The sequence below is a fragment of the Toxorhynchites rutilus genome, chromosome 2 (genome assembly GCF_029784135.1).
Source record: "Toxorhynchites rutilus septentrionalis strain SRP chromosome 2, ASM2978413v1, whole genome shotgun sequence".
In the NCBI taxonomy this organism is placed as follows: domain Eukaryota; kingdom Metazoa; phylum Arthropoda; class Insecta; order Diptera; family Culicidae; genus Toxorhynchites; species Toxorhynchites rutilus.
Genome location: NC_073745.1, coordinates 201,524,217 through 201,544,788, shown reverse-complemented (window position 1 = coordinate 201,544,788; position 20,572 = coordinate 201,524,217). Strand labels below are relative to the sequence as shown.

Here is a 20,572-nt window from a genome sequence, read left to right as displayed (position 1 = left end):
ATTATGAATATATATTTTGACGTGGGACTGCGTCTAACCGTAATACGAGGTCTGTTCAAAAAGTATCGCAACTTTCGAATTTACGCGGGTTACGTATATTTGTTTCCAGATTTTTTTTGTGGCATTATGTTGGTACTCATGTCTCTCACTTATGCTGACAAGTACGGCTATTTTGAATGTTTAGTTAATTTTTGACAATTGCTTTTCTTACACGTGTTTTGGTTCATCTTCGATTTTTGCCTATAGCCTATCTCTAGAGAAATCCCTTCGTAGTGCCGAAGCAAAATCGGCTATGACCCTGGAAATGCTTAATGGAATGGGATATATTCGATTTTAGTTTTTATCGTGCTCGGGCTTCCGGCACTCTTTGCGCCGTTTACATATTTTAGACCCTCCGAGAACATTTTTTCGAAATCCGATAAACGTTGATTCGCTCCAAGGTAGATTCACCTGATGTCACAATCAACATTCAGAATGTGTTCGCGCACTTATTTTGTTTTTCACACAAAATTTGATACAGATTCTTTGATCCATTTTTGTAATAAGCAAAAATCGAGGATGAACCAACACACGTGTAAGGAAAGTAATTGTCAAAAATTAACTGAACATTCAAAATAGCCGTACTTATCAGGATAAGTGAGAGACATGAGTACCAACATAATGCCACAAAAAATCTAGAATCGAATACGTAATCCGAGTAAATTCGAAAGTCGCGATACTTTTTGAACAGAGCTGGTATATGTGGGGTAAAATGAAAACAGAACATGCAGGAAAAAATGAAAGATTTCCAATCCTTATAACTCGAACATTTTTTAATAGCTCGGAACGATGTTCAATTAATCAATTAATAGGAAATATTTCCACGCATCTATCACAACTAATAAAATGTTATTTTTCCTGAGATAAGCAATTGAATAACTGTAAAATGTCAAGCGCTATCTAAGCGCCCTAACTGCCCAGTTTTGATTGACCCGATTTACGGTTTCCCCAACACAGCCATCAAACCAAGGTGTCTGGGGAAATTGGCATTGCAAATAAATGCATGTTGGGAGAACTTTTGTTTCCATTGAAATGTGTTCCCTAATACAGCTATCAAAACTAAGGTGCCTTATATTACATGGCGTTTGTTCAAATTCTTTACTTACACAGCAAATATGTTGAATACAATTGAATTCGATTTATTTTATTCAATCAATAATTCAATCAATACAGACAAATGATTACTAATCCAACGGTAGTCCCACGTCAACCTTGTGGTTATATCATAAATATAACCCACCCATTATTTTCATTTGATTTTTGTTTTATACAAAGTTCTTACAAGTGTTCACTTAGCTTATGCTTTACATCTTTATTCTAGATAAAGAAATTGCATTAAGAAATGCACGTTTTATAGTAAAGCAATTCAACTTCAAACAGATTCAGAATTATCTTGAGAAATTTATTCTAAAGGTGTTAGAGTATCAGTCTGTGTCTTGGCACAGTCCCTCCAGCCAGAGAGGGACTGTGCCATCAACTCTAGTGAGTTGATGAATAGTGCACCTTTTCTTACGAAAACCAAATTGTTCCTCAAGAATGTATTTCTCGAACATAGAGAGCCAGCTGATGGGCCATAGCTCTTAGGGATAGATGAATCTTTCCTCGGCTTCAGAACTGCCAACTTTCAAATCAACTAATTCAAATAAATTCTCAAGAATCATCTATTCAAAATTTTCGCTACGAACACAAATGAGCCATGGCTCAAGTGCTTGAGCTCGATTTTGAAAGTGTTGTCAAAACCAGGGGCCTTCAAGTTCTAGACAGATTTGGTAAGTACTATCAGTTCATCAGCCGTGACTCTTGATTCCTCTCTTCAGCGACAGTCTGCTCATAAGGGTTAAAGATGTTTCGCCCGAGATTATGAGACAACACAAACGCTTTTTCTGTGGAAGTCAGCAGAAGACCACATTAACGTGATCCCCCTGAAAAGAGCATGGGAGGAGTTGGTTTAGGTCCCTATTTTAATATTTTTGTTAACGACCAGAATCGGAAGAATCTGGATTCCTCGAGTCGAGAAAGACGCACCACGCTAGATATGGGGTACAGACTAGGGAGCGTTGCTGATTAATGGTCAGCTGCATCCCAATAGGAAGAAGCCCGTGTCGGGCACACGTATAGAGCATCGAAGACTGCAACATACCAATTATGAGAACACTTGTAATACTAACCTCGAGCCAACCGCGAGTAATCGGTTACATATTACTAACATAGTTGTAAGACAAAAATTGTCAAAATATTGGACTCCCGGCCCCGTCAGGCTAACGCCACATGTGCCTTAATAAAAAATATATTTTGGGACCAGAATCGGGTAGGAATTTATTGTAGTTTTCTCTGAGATTCCTAATTTCTTAGATCTTTAATCTTTCCCCGGATTACCCCGGTCAGTTTATTGAAAGTAACTTTTTTATCACGGTCGGCAGTATGCTGGTATTGGCACCGGTATATGTTCCTAATACATGTAAAATATTTTGTGGTGCTGTCAATTTGGAGATAGTCACCTGATGTTGAACCGGAACCGTACAATAACGAGCAATTTCAATTACTTTGTGGAGAGAATTCAGCGCCTGGTCGCTCAGCTAGGAGGAATCCACGATTCGGTGTAACAAGAACCAATCAGCAGAAGCAACCAACTTCAACACCACTGGGTAGTGGTCCGACGGCAGCTTATCGTAGACAACTGGATCCTCTGGTACGGCCACGTTTGCCAGGAAGAAATATAAGATCGAATAAACCCCCGAACTGGGGCTATCGAAGTCTTCCGCCAAGATGATCCCGTTCTGGTTCCATCGTTGATTGTCCCTTACTTTATGCCGAGCATTCAGATCACCTGCGATTATGAACTTAGAACGTCACCTCGTCAGTTTGGCTAAACCGTTTCGAAAAAGAGCGGAACATTTTTCACCATAATCGGTGAACTGCGTGAACGAATCGAGTTTGTGGGGATTTTCCACCTTGGGCTACCTCGGTCACCAAACTTTTTGACGTAGGACTACATCTTTCATTTTTGTACCGGAGTGTTAGATAAAAGTTTAGAAAACGAGAGCGTGACGCTTGGAGGAACGTTAATTCCTTTTTGGCGACTGAACGGAGTGGTATAATAATAACTTCATTCGGAAGATAAGATAAAAAAAATGTCCTAGGGATCATCTCAAGAGATTGTTCATTATTGACCTGAAAACTTATTTCGATAGCTTAAAAATTTCTTTGAAAACAAGCTATTGAAATCACACAAATCTGTATATAAACGAATGCCCGCTCGGAAATCCACTTAGTCATGATTATATAATAATGATGGTCCCACCTTATTCCCCTACAAAGGTTTGAGCCGAACGATTTATCTTTAAGATAATTAGTTATAAAAATTTACTTTTGTATTATCAATCTGAACCAGTCAAAAAGATTAAATAAAAATAAAACGGACTGATTGTGCTACAGATATACTCTAAATTTGATGAACTTTTTAAGGCAGAACGCGAGCTTTTTTATTCCATGGCATGACAAGAAAATTTGATTGCACAGCGGTTGATGTACGATTGCTGGAATCTGTGTGCTTCCCTAACACAGATTTCTAAACAAATGAGCCTTGGGAAGTCGGCATTGCAAGAATATTCAAGAACACAACGCTTTGGCTCGGTTATTCAAGACTGCATTGGAAGATATCCTTTCATTTCTTCTACGCACTGAACTTCGATTGAACAATATGCGTTCAAACTTACATGTCAAAATCAAAACCGAGTGCCTTAAGTTCATCAAATCGGAAGTTCAAATTATGCGGACGATTCAAACTATATTTTGTCATAAACGATCGTACTGACACAGTTTTCCTTAATTTATAAACAAATCCGCAAATCCTAAGTTCGCGTCGTCACCTCACCGAGGTAATGTTCAATGCTGATCTCTTACGAACAGATATAGACTGCGCTGCACTCCTGCGACAGTTAGACATAAATATAAGGCGAATAAAGTTGCTTCCCCACCCGTTTTTTAATATTTCGGAATCTCGGATAAACTATGGTGCAAACGAGTCAATTATCAGCATGTGTAAATTTTTCAACAAATGTTATCACAGATTTGACTATAATCATTCTCGTGCAAGCCTTAAGTATATGTTTTAAGTTATTTTATCATTCTGACCACTGAATCTGCTCCTTTAATAATTGTATTAATGTTAGTATTATAGATAAGTTAGTTTAAAGAAATTGTATCTGTTGGTTTCATATGTTGATACAAGAAAATTTAATGAAATGAAATCAAGTTAATTTGCGGTTCGACAAGTACGTACACTTGGGAGATGCAATAACTTCGGAGGGAAATGTAAAATACATGGCTAAACGATCATTCCTCCGTTCACATATTTTGGAAGTCCACGATAAATGAATGAAATGGTCAAGGCATCATGCTATACGTCAGTCTTGCAACGATGAACGTAATCTATCACAATGCATGAATTGATCTAGATTGGGATTTGTTCGAAATTGAATTCGGAAATTGTTCCATTCGATTACTGGTTTAATCAAATGCCAACGGTAGTCCTACGTCAACCTTGTGGTTATATCTTAGGTATAACCCACTCATAGTTTTATTCCACAGCATACGATTGCGGGTTTCTCCTTGCCCATCTCGAATGATGATTGGCGGGGAGAGCAAGAATTAAAAAGATTCTGTTCAATCACTGCTTATTGCACTTGGGATTTTACCAAAATAAAGAGAAATCATAAAATTGTCCCAATACATTTGGACAGGTTTCTACTAATTAAGGATTCAACAAGCACGGCTGTACACAACGGTGGTGTAACATAGAATGACCATTGTTCAGTTCGAATCTGGCATGTTCCTTTCTATGTGAGTGATTGTGAAAACCGTCTATCCCCATTTGTTGACAATACTTAACCCAAAGCGGATTTCATGACAAATGCTTTCTATTTACTAAACCCAAACCTAATTAGACAATAAAAAGTTAGCCAAATCTTCTTACCTTCTCGATATCGGCTATCGTTTCCTTCATATTCATCAGCTTGCTCTCGTCCATGGCATGCTCCGCTGCCGTCGCAGCCAAAGTGCTGCTCCCTTTGGCCATTTTCGCGTTGACCACCGACAACTCCGCTTTGATCTGATTTTTCTCCTTACGCAGTTTGTGTATTTCAACAATCACTGCCCGGATCGAGCTGTCACTCGTTTTATCCCCATGGGCGGGCCGATAGCCATTCTCCCTTTCGAACCGGTCCTCGTACTGGATCAATTTCTTCTTCAATCCACTGAGCTTGCGGTTGGTGGCCTTGATGCGATCGTCGAACATATTGTTCGCCTGGGGAATAGGTTTCTGGATCGTCTGATGAAGCTCCGCGCTGCGATAGTTTCCGTAATGCTTCATGGTTGCATTGGGCGGAAGACTGCGCACCTCGCCGAAGGTGCCCATCTTATTGGCATGCTCGAAGTTATGATCCGCAAAACGTTGACATACCACAGGGGTATCGTCCTGGAAGGATTGGTCCCACGGCAGCTGTTTCTCTCGGGGAGAATCAGGGGTGCCTTTCTCCAAGACGTTGTTATCGTTGTAATCGGAAAAGATTTCCGGTTCGGGCGTTTTATGCTCAGACGATTTGTCTCGTTTTCCGTAGCCACGACGTTCATGTTTGAAAGAATGATGCGAATCATGTTTGGAGTAGAAGTGTTCATTTCCGCTCTTTTCTTTGCCCGATGATGTATGCTTTGATTGCTTGGAGCGATTCCGCGGAGAGACGGATTTTCGCCCGGGAGGGGGTCGAGTTTTGGAAAATCGCTCACAGTGACGACGACGCTCGTGCTCTCCATCTAACTCACTGTCAGAATCCTTGCGGGCTTTCAGTATATCCCGACACGGCGAAAGTCGATTCTTTGTGTGGTTATTGTTATGACTCAAATGATTACTATATGAATGATGATGATGATGATGATGGTGGTGATGGTTTTGACCGTGACCTTGATCGACAGGTTTGTTGTTCTGGTCTTCGAATGTGTCTCTGCTGGCCGCACAAAGACTTTCGCTACCTATAAAAAATTTCCTCAGATTCTCTGAGCTATTTTTTAGATTCTTCTCGAAAATTTGCTGCTCCTCCAGCTGCTGCTGCTCTTCGGCAGATTCCTCAATAATGTTCTCCTTGTCGACACTGATTTCAATCAGCGGCGGAGGTTTTTTGAAATCCTCATGCGAAGACACACGACGAATCACCTCCTGGCAGTTGGGGAGGTGCTCCTCGCTATTGGAGCGGATCAGTTTCCGATCCTGACTGATAGAGGATGTGCTGTCTTGTCGTTCTTTGCGTTTTCTGCAATTCTGCCACTCAGATGAATTAATCAAATTGGGCAGGTACTGGGACGTTGAGGGCCCCGTCGTTGTGCCACTGTTGCCTTTGCTGCAGCTTCCAGCGCCATTGTTGGAACCGTCGATATTGCTGCCAATATTGCTGTGCTGTTGCAGGATGCTGCTGATAATATGATTATTCTTGCCACTACTGTTCTCGCCTTCTTCATGTTCCGTTTGCGCCGACGATAAGCTTCCTGTCGTTGGGGATATAACCGTTGTGAGACGACTCAGGTCGTCTTCATTCTGTCCCGATGATGGGCGACGCATGCCGCACTGGAAAGAGGGGGAGAAGTGAAAAATGTTAATCATCTCACTATTGTCGTAATGTTTTTTGTTAATACATATAATAAACCCGTTGCATGTTGCATAACGAAGTAAATATTATAATGTGAGAGCTTACGCTAACTTCATCTCAATTTGAAGTACTCTTGTGATGTTTGCCTAGAAACACACTTCTTGTCTCGAGTGGAAATGCATAACACTTCAACTCGCAGCGTAACGATTTTGCCTTTTATCATGTGTCATTTGTTCAATTCTCGAATATTTAACACTCCATAAACGAAATCAACCATTAAATTTGGTAGGCTGATAGTTATCGGAACCTGTCTATCAGCATATTATGCCTATCACAAACCCAAAAGCGTGTCTTACCAAGACTTTATCTGTACGTTGCCAAAACCTGTCTGTGGACATATTATTACACATATATTGTTGACGTGAATAATCATGACACCTATAGAAAATGAACTTGTCGTGTCATATTCTCAACTTTCTACACGATCGATTACAAAATATTTGTTTTACGTTGTGCTGAATGCATTTAAAAGCTCACGAATTACTTCCTCTCATCGTGTGTTCGCATTACCCTTACATATCTGGATGATGACCGAATTAGTCCCATGTTGGACATCGTCGGCATGGGCGAAATTCGAATACTGTATGAATTGAAATTTAAAATTCAATTCATACAGTATATAATTCAATTGAACAGTTGTTATCACACTATCGCGACATTATAACCATCTTTCGAGATACATGTTTTGATGCATGAAAATAGAATCCGACTGTTATCAGCACCTGCATTAAATAACTTTCGACAGCGATAATCTCCTGTTTATATATCACCTTCAACGAAAAGAGATAGCGTTTCCCGTTTCGAATGCGTCACTCCCTCACATTGGAACGATCAATTTTTCGGTTTCAGCAGATACCCTAGCGCAAAGGCTGCTGCTGATGATCTGATTGACGTCGTGAACTGACTGAAAACAAGCTGACGGTGCACGACGTGTGATTAAGCTACTACTAACTAGCTGCCTCAATCGGTCCTAGCACATTGATCGGAACAACAGTTATTACTGGCTGAAAAAGGTTCCGGCGAGAAGTTTCGTTTTAGTAATTTGGAGTTGTATTCTTAGACTTTTCATGTCAGTCTATTATCTAAACTTAGCTATTGATGAATACATGTATTATTAGGTGATAATTATCGAATTGAGGCTAGACGGACGATTATTTCTAATATGCACGCGACATGAACGATTCGTGACATTTGGTAGCGCGTATGTCCGGCTATTACACGAATGAAATAAACATCAGTTGAATAATGTGAGATACCTTACATATTAGCGCGCCAGAGGCTTATTTAGTCCAATTTCCAAATAGAATCTGCTAGAACAAAATTAATACCAAATAACAAAATATTACAAATATAAATATAAATAATGAAAATGAAGTGTCAAAATGAATTAGGTCATTCCCTCTACGTGGATCATGTAAGGATAAGACTTCTAACCGAGCGATAGCAGGAAACAAAAGTATTTAAATACACTCTGTTCAACTTCTATAAGACCACCTTGAATATTAGGGGGGCAGCGAAAATGGTCATGTCAAATTTCAAAAACCGACATTTTGTTTATTTGCCCAAAAAAATGACCTGTGAAAAATTTCAGCTCAATCGGACGTGATTTAAGGGGTGCCTCAATACTCTCAAAGTTTTGATTTTTTGATCCTAAAAAATCTTCCAAGATGGGAGATTTTTGAGGATTTTGAGGAAGAAAATTTAGAAAATCGAAATTTTTTTTTCGATGCCAAATGACTTAAAAATGCATAAAACGTCGAGATATGGTGTTATCTCGAAAAAAAATTTTGGAGGAAAATTGATTTTTTGGCCTGAGTAGCTTTGAGGCACCCCTAAATCATGTCCAATTGAGCTGAAATTTTTCACAGGGCCACTAAAATAAAATCTACATGGTCGGTTCTTTAAATTTGATAATTATTTTTTTCCATACCATCATTGCCACCCTATTAAATATATATTTCGTTGTGGCTAGAATTTCAACAAGATATTTTTATACATTGTAGAATTATTCGTTCGGAGGAGTCGTTTATTTATTCTGCACAATTTCACTGACAGACTAAGAAATGCTGAAATCAATAATCAGTTACTTATGCGAAAGGATTCATTCGAGGACCTGGCATCCCTATTCCAACCAACACAAATTGAGCGTAGACAGCATAGAAAGATCTTAAGCTGCCAATGAATGCAATGGAAAATGGCAAACACGTAAAAGCTCTTTACACTGACTTCAGTAAAGCATCTGACCGCATCGACATTCCATTACTACTCTTCAAATTGCAGAAAATAGGAATGGAACAAAGACTCTTAAACTGGCTCAATTCTTATCTAGCAAACCGTGAACAAATTGTTCATTTTCAAAATTCTCTTTCAAATCCAGTAAAAGTCACTTCGGGAGTCCCATCTTGGTCCTCTTCTTTTCATTCTGTACGTTAATAACATCTCCTTCGTTCTCAAGCGTATCAATGTACTTGTGTATGCCGACGACATGAAGCTTTTCGCGGAAATTGGAAATGAAAACGACATCGAAGCATTTCGAAACGAAATACATGTATTCCATACTTGGTGTGATAAAAATCTACTAACACTGAATGTGAAAAAGTGCAACTCTATAACATTTAGCAGAAAAAAACATATACCAAATATTGTAATATGTCTTGGAAATCAAAATGTAGAAAAATGTGAAATAGTTAGAGATCTAGGCGTCGTCCTGGACTGTAAACTCACATTCATAGAACACTACAACTCTATAATAAATAAGGCGAATAGTGTGTTAAGTTTTGTCAAACGCTTCTCACATAACTTCCAGGACCCATACACAATAAAGCTTTTATATATTACATATGTAAGGCCTATTCTGGAATACTGTAACATCGTTTGGAACTCGTATATGGTCGTACATGAAGAACGCATTGAGTCAGTCCAGAAACAGTTTCTTCTATTTGCACTTCGTAAACTCAACTGGACCTCATTTCCACTTCCTTCATATAAAGCACGCTGCATGCTCATAAACATCCAAACACTAAAAGAACGCCGTGAATTTGCAATGCTTTCTTTTGTTAATGACCTAATTTCGCAACGAGTACAATCAGCTGAATTACTAGAAAAACTAAATTTCTATGTACCTGGGCGTCAACTAAGAACACGAAATTTGTTTCTAACCAAAACATCCAGAACAAATTATGCAAATAACGCTCCTATCAATCGCATGATGTGTATATACAATCAGCACTGCGAAATAATTGACACAACAATGAATAAAAAACAGCTAAAAAGAAACATGTACCGCAAAAATAATATTTAACCTAAGAAAACATTGTAACATTAGTGTATAAGTGTGTAGTCTACATTTGTTTGACGAAATGAATGAATAAATAAATAAATTCAGACAAGCTGTTAAGTTTCTTTTGTTAGTCTCGTAACGTGGATATGGCTTGGAGTTGGAGTGAATTTTATGCTTATGATTTTCTACAAATCTACAAAAATCGCCTTGAATTTATCACGTTCGAAGCAACGTAAGGGTAAGTCATAAATAACGGGAATAAATGAAAACACGTTTGGCGAAAAAGTTTTCTTTTTAATTCAATTCTTTATTGCATTTTCACAAGCCCATAAAATATGCGTTTGAGTTGTGAAGCAAATAGACAGATAGTGGCCCGTCATCTTCAATCTTCCCCGAAACACCGCCATCATGGTCTGGACTACCTTGAAATCCACTTTTTTGGCACATCTGATGATACGGGATTTGAGTTGTTGAGCTGTGGTGGCTTCCCAACCTCATAATGCCTGAACTATTGAAGCCTGTATTCAACCATTGTTTACACAAATTAGAAGAAATTAATAAGCTTTAGAAATAATTGTTCGTTGAATATAGTTTAATGTCAATAAAAAACGTTTATCTAACTCCAAGTTGTGGCGAAACTTTTATTCGACCATATTTTGATTTGTTCAGCTCTACATAGACTTCTCTATCAAAGAATAATATTTTTTTCTGATTGCATTATTTTCTTTTACCAAATTGCTGTAAATACTATTCGCTTTTTAGCACCTTTATAGACGCATGCTAGAGCTTTTTACAGCTGCTAGATAACTTTGTTCAGCTGCTAATGAGCTGTTGAAAAAAATCAATAAAATGACCAAGATTCAAACTCATGATTCTTGCATCGATGATCATCCAAGCAGTCGACCATGATTGTACAAACGCTGCTTTGCAGTTGAAGAAGCGTTTTCATGTAATTTTCATATAATTTTATTATTATTGCGATCGACCGGTAGCGGAGTACATTATCTCGACGGAAAAGGAATTTTCCCCTTCATTTAATTTTTTAATGATAGTTCTTATACTTCGATGAAATTGAGGAATATAATACTCTACTTGGGTGTATTTTTTACGAAAAATGCTTTACGAACATGCAAAATGCCGATTTCTTTCGAACATTGTCCGATATTTAATCATAAGACTTTAAAGAAAATAATTTTTCACTTATTAACCATTTGGTATCCGATAATTATTTTTATTTTCATTTATCATTGTATACTTATTAGCATTACATATGTTTTCCCTTTAGTTTGAACTTGTTCTATAGTTTAATATAAATTTCTTTTTTTAATAATTCGTTAATACAGTCAACGTTAGTAAACCCCAAACCGCCATTTGAACAATTAGTCGCCCGCAATGATCGAAGGTTTGGCCACTTCTGATATACAGGGTGTCTTCTCAAATACGGAAAAAAATATTAAAACATATTATGCAATGTTTCATTAAGCTCAGATTTATAATACGGATCATTGCAAAACATTACCTCGTTTTATCATTTTATTTTATTATTTTCTTAGCAATTACATAGCTATCGTGAAAATTCTTCTCAATGCGACCATGTCCTTCTCAGCAGAGCGAAATGATTGGTGACACATTTTACTGCATTCGGCGACAGTACTAACTGCACCCACAGGCAAAAGCAAACCACGTGAAACAAAATAAGAGTAACAAATGCACACAAAGAGTCGGGCTATGCACATGTTAGTTTAAAAATTAAAATTCAAATCGACTGGTATACAGTGCGTCAAACTCGAAATCGTACACCGCAATGCAAATCTATTTTCACAACTTTTGAAAGTTGGAAACAGCTTTCGGAATATCTCATGAACACATTTTCATCTTGACTTGTGTAGGTTAGGGTGTCAACGAATGTATGGAAAAAAATCGTCCCTAAAATTTCAAAGTTACCCTATACCAAATGTTCACCACATCGAAAAAACACACTATGCAAAATATCAGCTGAATCGGACTTAGAGGAGAGTGGCGCAAAGCGGTCAAAGTTTGAGTTTTTTGAAAATCGAAAAATCATCAGGGAGGGGAGTAAATGGAATCGGGTTTTTCGAAAAAAAAATTTGATGTCAAATGTCTTAAAATGGCATGAAACGTCGAGATCTAGTGTCATCTCGATTTTTTTTTTGTCAAAAATCGGCACTCTGGGACTTTTTTTTCGGAATACGAAAACCCAAAACGTATGGTTTTGGGTACCAACGAAAATAGTTATCTCGATTTTTCATTCGGAATTTGCTGCGAAATGTTGATTTGCACGATAATATACCCTATACAAAATATTAGCACATTCGAACTTCATTTATTAGTGTTGCAGACGTTAAAATTTGAGTTTTTTGGAAACCGAAAAATCCGGAAATCGGGGTTTGAAACGTCGAGATTTATAGTTATCCCAAAAAAATTTTTTCGTCAAAATTCGACTTTTCAGAAGGAAAAACGACCAAGTGCCAAAATTTTTTTTTCAAATTTTTTTTTCTCGAGTTGACACTGAATCTCGACTTGTAATGAAATTTTGAAACATTTGGCATCAACAATTTTTTTTTTTGAAAATCCCGATTTTCGGTGATTTTTCGGTTTTCAAACAACTCAAATTTTGACGTCTGCAACACTGATAAATGAAGTTCCAATGAGCTAATATTTTGCATAGGGTATATCATCGTGCAAATCAACATTTCGCAGCATGTTCCGAATGAAAATGAAAAATCGAGATAACTATTTTTATTGGTACACAAAACCATACGTTTCGTCTCGTATTCCTAAGTCCCAGAGTGCCGATTTTTGCAAAAAAAAAATTTCGAGATGACACTAGATATCGACGTTTCATGCAATTTTAAGACATTTGGCAAAAAAAAAATTTCGAAAACCCCTTTTTTACTCCTTCCTTGGGTGATTTTTCGATTTTCAAAAAACTCAAACTTCGAACGCTTTGCGCCACTCTCTCTTGAGTCCGATTGAGCTGATATTTGGCATACGATGTTTTTTCGAGGTGGTGAACATTTTTTATGAGGTAACTTTTTGAAATTAGAGATGACTAATTTCATTGACACCCTAGTGTAGTGCACAAAAATATCGGTAGGAAATTAAAAATCGATTTCTTGCTGTTTTTTCAAAGATTTTGTGGACTAACACATTTTTTTTGCCAACTAATTTAATAGCAAATCCATTTAGTTTATTTTATAGGATTTTTCAATACAGAGATATTTTTATTTTGAATGTTTTTATGTCAAATGTCTCCAAATTGCATGAAAGGTCGAAATCTTCTGTTTTCTTGAAAACAAAATTGTCAAAAATCGACACTCTAGGACAGTGATTTTCCACCAGGGGGAATTTTCCCCTAGAGGGGAATTTGGTCAATCAAAGGGGAGAATTGTGCGATGGAATATTACACATTTATTTCGCTTTGAAGATGACAATGATTTGCAAAAATTGCCACGAAAACTTTGTTAGGGTGTGTTTAGACTAGGGATATATTCATGTGAAGAAATATGATGAGATTTATAGAAATCGTATCAACCGTTTACACTAGCGCGAACTTATATAATGAATATATTCATATTTTCGATGAATTTATTCACCTCACCTCTACTGCATCCAACTTTAGTGATTTCTCACCAGTGAGAAATTCACAAGCGTTTACATATGCTGAATTTATTCAATTTGTATATACCTCGAATAAGTGTATCATATTTATTCTCACCCGTTTACACCTATTTCCACGTGAATAAATCCATCTATAGCTATAGATCTCCCTAATGTAAACCCGCCATTAGATACCCAAAAATTTCCGATACTCGGCAAGCATTTTCAAATCTGAAATGTTGATTGAACTACTTCGCAAAGGTTTGAAAGACTTTCGTCAGTGATTGGAATTAATTTTCGTAAAAGGGGGAATAGAGCAAAAAAGGTTGAAAACCGCTGCTCTAGGACTTCGTCGTTTTTTTCGCAATACGAGATAAGACGTATGGTTTAGGGTTCCAATGAAAATCGTCATATCGATTGATTGATTTGCACAATAAAATATCCTATGTAAAACATTAGAAACATGCAAAATATCAGCTCAATGGGACTTCATTCAATATTATCGCAGATGTCAAAATTAAAGTTTCCCGAAAATCAAAAAAATCACCCAAAGGAGGTGGTACATGAAATCAGGGTTTTCCAAAAAAAAAATTGATGCCAAATGTCTTAGAATCGCATGAAACGTCGAGATTTACTGTTATCGCGAAAACATTTTTTTTCGTTAAAAATCGACAAATAAGTGTCAAAAAGTGTGCCCAGAGTGTCGATTTTTTACAAAAAAATTTTTTTTTCGAGATGATAGTAGATCTCGACGTTTCATGCAATTTGAAGACATTTGGCATAAAAAAATTCTTAAAACCCTGATTTCCTTTATTCACCCTTGGGTGATTTTTCGGTTTTCAAAAAACTCAAACTTTGACGGCTGTGCGACACTAGTAAATGAAGTCCGATTGAGCTGATATTTTGCATAGGGTAGTTTTTCATCGGTATCAGCATTTTCAATCAAGTCCCGTTTGAAAATTCGAAGTCACCCTGCTTCTCACCCACAAACTCTAGGGGAACATTTTCATTCAAATAAAAATATCTCTGTGTTGAAAAATTCTACAGAAACATTATAGGGATCAAATGAAAGCTGTTTGATACAGTTAAACTAATTTGCTATTGAATTGGTTGGCAAAAAATTGAGTTAGTCCACTTTTTTTTTTTGAAAAATAGGAAGTTTTGCATGGTGGAGTACGATTTCGAGTATGAGTCACTGTAGTTATAAAAATGCATTTCCCTGATTAATGACCAAATTCTCTGATATTCCCTGATTTTCAATGTTTTTTTCCAGATAGTCGAAACCCTGTTATGCGCAAAATAATAATGAAAAATATACAGTTATAGAGTAATACAGAAAAACCTGTTTTTGTGCGGTTTTCTGTTCTTGTCCCGTTTTTTTGTGCGATTTTTTTGTGCGATATATGAAAAGAAGCATTTTTGTGGAGGCGATCTGGCGTAGTGGTAACATCCATGCCTCTCACGCTAAAGGTCACGAGTTCAATTCTCACTCCCGACATTCTTCCAAAAATGGAAGTAAAAGTGACGAACCAGCCAAATGAGTTGAAAGTCACTATAATACAGATATAAAAAAAGAAGCATTTTTGACGAAGTTTTCGTCCATTTAGTTTTTTTTCGATAGATTATATGCATTTCAGTGCGAAAAAAGCATATTTGCGTCTAATTTATCCACTTCTCAAATTATTTCCATCTTTCCATCGAATACTCTATGTTGCGCATGACATAATTTCTAACAGAAACAAGTTTCGACATGCAACTAAAAACACAACACAGCCACGCGCAACCGAAAAGGTAAACTGTACCATCGCAAAGCAGGGAAACAAAGGGAAATCGAACGGTGAACGGCTTGAATTGGAGTTATTTTCTTGGGGGAAACTATTTTTATGCGGTCCCTATCTACCGCACAAAATTTTTTTTTTTCAAATTGTGTACCGAACACGATTTTTTAAAGCTACTGGTGAAGATTTGCACGATTTTTTTATGCGACTTTTTTGTGCGGTCTGCCTGTAATTGTTTGTCTATAATGAAAAGTATTGACCGTTTTAGGTCGATATTGCGACTTGGTTTATTTTTCAATGTTCGATAAATCAATTCACTGTGCTATTAACGTACTGAATAAATTAATGTCCGAAGACAATAATAGTTTTTCGATTCTTCAACGCATGACAAACTCTTAGGTTTATGTTATGCCGTTAATATAACCCCCCTTTAACCCCTTATAACACTTTGGCAGACGTAACATCATCAAAATAACATTTGCTAACTTACTTTGTTCTTCCATTGTCTCAGCTGACATGCATAAATAAACTGATGTATTAGATCAGCAGCTCCGTCAATTCTATCTTCCGATTGTAGACACAACATGTTGTTATAATCTGTTTTATTGAGCGAAAAATACATTCACTGATGATGAACACAAAAAAGCACAGCACAGATGTGTCCCACTATTTTAAATTGGAATCACTGTACGAATGCATCACCACCATTCACAGTTCTTTTCTTACGCCAATTTCTTCTGACCTTTGCATGTATTCATCTTGCGAGGGCTATTTAAGGAATGGAACAAAAATTCGGCCCCTTGCGCACGCGATTTGAGCTGTTCCGCAATGTTTTTTCTTTCCTTTTCGCGGTTACCAACACATTAAATTTCGCGAACGAGCGGCTTAAATTGATACTGATGTGTATATTGCTCTATGTTCACGACGTTTTCACGAGAACCAGACGCCGACTTTCGAAGAAATGAGCGGGAAACATCCCGCATTTCACAATCGCATTGGAAGACTCTATCCTCGGCCAGCATGTTTTATAACATTATATTCCTTATCGCTGCGTATAATGAAAACAAAAGGTGCTATGAGTTAATCAGCTCTCGCCAGGCCGTAGCTTATCAGCGAACAGCGAAAATGATAATCAACAGTGCAAATTTACTGGCTGCTAAATCGAAAATGGCAATTAATTCCACTTTATGAATATTATAAATGAAGACTATAGGAACCTATTGATGGATATTATAGATTGAAACATTCGATAATTTCAGAACACCTTTAGAAATGACACCAAAGTGCTGTGATGCGCAACTGGTGACGAATTGTCAATTCAAATGTCTCCCACTTAGCGTCACAATTGAGCACCTGATGCTGTAGCAAATATGGTGTCCATTCATTAGCGCCCACCTGCCACTAGACGGCGACAAGACAGCTATTATCACTAGCAGAGCTACGACAACAAACAACATAAAATGAGCTGTGACAGAGTGAGATTATTCCGCAAAGATCATCGCTCAATCTGACCTGAACTGAAATGATCTGGCTTTTGCCGCATTTCGTGGTGTGAAATGTTCGTGCCATGCATTCTGTCGTGAATCTTGTATGATTTCTGCAAAACTGCCGGAAGGTTCATAGTTGAAGTGATTACATACGACGGATTTCGCGCCAACATGACCCTCTTAGAACTTAATGAAACTTTCTGGGCGTGAAGACCTTACCTAATTAATTTCGAATTTCCTCATTACAATTTCTCAGTTTACTTCATTTATTTAATTTCATTTATTCAAAAACGTCAACAGGCTTTACATAAGTGCCCTAATGATCGACCTTACTACTAATCTACAAATACTTCTTAAAACTAACTTATTGGTAAACTAAATCTATGTGAGGACTACAGAGTACAGAGCTTTAAGGGACGAACGAGAAAGATGACAATCGAAACAGGAACTACATCGGTTAAACACACGACACATACTAGAAACGGGTTCATTATAACCGTAATTAGTGCGTGATGATGGGAGGAACAAGAAATTATTGGTACGCAAATAACGCCGGCTAATGTTGAAATTTATCAACCGAAGAAGTTCAGGACAATCAATGTTTGATAAAATCAAATCTGACGTAAATAGGGCCTTGGCAACATCTCTTCGAGAACGTAATAAGTCCAACCCTATCAGTCTACAACGGTCCTCATAGCTTGGAAGATTGAGAGGATCATTCCACGGCAAATTGCGCAAGGCGAATCGGACAAATTTCCGTTGGATTGATTCGATTCGCTGAATGCTATTTTGGTAGTATGGTGACCATACTACACAAGCGTACTCGAGAATTGAACGTACCAATGCGCAGTAGAGTGCCTTTATGCAATGCACATCTTTAAACTGCTTTGAAACGCGGAAAATGAAGCTAAGCGATTTGGATGCTTTGGACGTGATGTAGGAAATGTGGGCACGAAATGTCAGTTTGGAGTCCAACATGACGCCAAGGTCTTTAATGGTGTTGACACGTTCCAATATTACACCATGCAGCTTATAATCGAAGATTATTGAAGAGCGCTTGCGGGAAAACGATATCACAGAAAACTTCGATGGATTTAGAGTCATTCTGTTATTCACACACCATTCGTCGAAAATATCCAACTGTTTTTGAAGAAACTCTGCGTTTACAGTGGAATTCACAGGAAGGAATAATTTGAAATCATCTGCGTATGAAAGTTTCAAGCACTTCAAACATAAATTGATGTCGTTAAGATACAGAAGGAATATGTACGGACCGAGATGACCCCCTTGCGGAACACCGGATGTTACAGGAAATGGAGTAGATAGGGTATCACCGATCTTCACCGACATGACACGGTCGGTTAGATAAGAACGTAGCCAGCTGAGAAAAGAGCCGTTGAAACCAAGGCGCTACAGCGATGTTATGGTTGATTTTGTCAAACGCAGCAGAGAAATCAGTGTATATTGCGTCGATCTGCTGTCTCCTTTCAAGTGAACGAGCTATGAACGAGGTATACAAAACAAGATTTGTTGCAGTTGATCGTTTGGGCATGAAGCCGTGTTGTTCCTCGGCGATGTAATTATTGCAAGCATGAGAAATGAAGTCTAACACAATAACCTCGAAAAGCTTGGAGATAGCACATAGGCATGTGATTCCTCTATAATTCTTAACATCCTTCTTGCAACCTTTTTTGAAAACAGGAAAGATGAATGATTTTTTCCATGCATTCGGAAAGGTACCACTAAGGATGGAGCGGCTGAACAAGATGCTCAGCGGTAACGAGAGGCTGTTAGAGCACATCTTCAAAATTACAGATGGGATATTGTCGGGTCCAGCATTAGTAGATTTCTTCAGATTACCGCAAGCCTTTTCTACAGATTTTGAGTTTATTACAGGGTGGGCTGCGATAGATGGCAGGCAGGGTATACTGGTCACAGTTTCAGAGACCTGATCATTGCTGAGACTTTCGCTAACGAAAACGCCACTGAATTGATTCCGAAATAGTTCACAAATATCTTCTGTAGTGTTCGCTTCAATGTTGTCACGAGTCATGAATGTAGGTAGACCAGATCTTTTCTTTGACTATCAACGTGTTTCCAGAATCCTCTTGGGTTGGCACGCAGATTTGTTTGGATGCGGCTGAGATACGCGGCGTATAAAGCATTATTCAGTCGTTTGTAATTCCTGTTTGCAGAAGAATAACGGTCCCTCCATAGACAATCGCGATGTTTGGAAAATTTCCTTAAGTAAAATCTTTTCATGGATTTCAATCGTTTTAAATTCCTGTTTGTCCATGGAGGGCTAACTATTTTACTGGCTTTCTTCTTAGGAACAAACTGTTCGATTGCGTAAAGCAGCACATTGGACAAGGAAGGCGTTGATATGTCGATATCACAGTCCTTCAAAATTTCATTCCATTCGATGCTACGGAAAAAAACCTTCATTGATGAGAAATCAGCTCTCCGATAGTCATAAAAGGTTGACTCTGCGGTGCAAACAAAAACAACAGGAGACGGAGCAGATAAAGAAACCAGGAGCGGAGGGTGATGACGACAAAACTTCACCAGAGGAGCAGGTGCTTGGGTTACAACTGTGCTGTGAACGATTTCCGAGCTTACGAAGCATAGGTCGAGCGTGCGGTGGTTATCGTTAAGGATTTCATTCATCTGACACAATAATAGACGCTCAATCAAGCGGTTCATAGTAGACTTTGAATAAACAGGATACAGATATTTCGAAGCACATTGGGTCCAGCCGATACCTGGTAAATTGAAATCTCCAAGCAAGAGTATAAAGTCGTTCAACTTCATTTGATGCGTAATCCAGTAAAGCGAAGAAATATGTTGATCTATCACTATAGAATCGTTGGTACGATCAGGAGGGATGTACACAACTCCGATAAAAATTGTACGATTGTTCAGCAAGACGGTAGCCCAAACTTGTTCCACACTGCGTCCATCGGGAGGGAACAGTTCGCGCGATTCAATATTTGAATTAATTGCCAGCAGAACCCCACCACCAGTCACTTTGCTACTGTTCACAACAGATCGGTCAAGACGGTATACCTTGTACGATGAGTCGAAAATTTGTTGCGACAATGTGTTGTTGTTAAGCCACGTTTCAGTGAAGGCAAAGACGTCATATGAGTCATCAGAGCAGGCGAGATAATAATTGGCAATGGAAGTGTTCATACCACCAACATTCTGATAATATATCAACAGTTAATTTTTTACACGAGATGGATTCACACGTGCCTCAACATGTTTTGTTGCGGTGGAGGAGAGGGGGCTCTTCGAGGGAGAGCGCGTTGAGCCTCTGAATTGAAAAATCGAACAGGAGTATTGTTCTGATCTTGCTGACACTGTAACTTCGTAACTTCTTAACAGCAGACTCGACAAAACTCATAAACTGATTTGTCGGAATTTTTCCTTCTTCATTCGGGTAAACATCCCATTCGGGTAAATGTCGCATTCGGGTAAACGTTGCATTCGGGTATATGTTGCATTCGGGTATTTGTTACATTCGGGTGAATGTCATTCGGGTATGCGTTACATTCAGGTAAATGTACTTCGGGTAAACGTGCTTCGGGTGAATGGAATTCGGGTGAATGGGACAAAATTTCCTGCATTACTCGGGAATTAATCAAGCAAACGAAACCAAATTTGACA

At 38.0% G+C, this 20,572-nt stretch overlaps 1 protein-coding gene across 6 annotated transcripts in view; it reads right to left on the bottom strand.

The window, feature by feature from the left end:
- Positions 1 to 20,572, bottom strand: part of LOC129764161 (protein FAM13A) — a 114,578-nt gene that overhangs the window by 9,832 nt on the left and 84,174 nt on the right. For 5 of the 6 annotated variants that reach the window (XM_055762989.1, XM_055762988.1, XM_055762991.1 and 2 more), the window contains one exon: positions 5,015 to 6,655. In XM_055762989.1, the coding sequence (XP_055618964.1) occupies positions 5,015 to 6,649 (1,635 nt within the window). In that variant the 5' untranslated portion in view covers positions 6,650 to 6,655. Of the gene's footprint in view, positions 1 to 5,014; positions 6,656 to 15,906; positions 16,384 to 20,572 lie in introns of those variants that run through there. The other variant, XM_055762987.1, reaches the window with a different exon arrangement.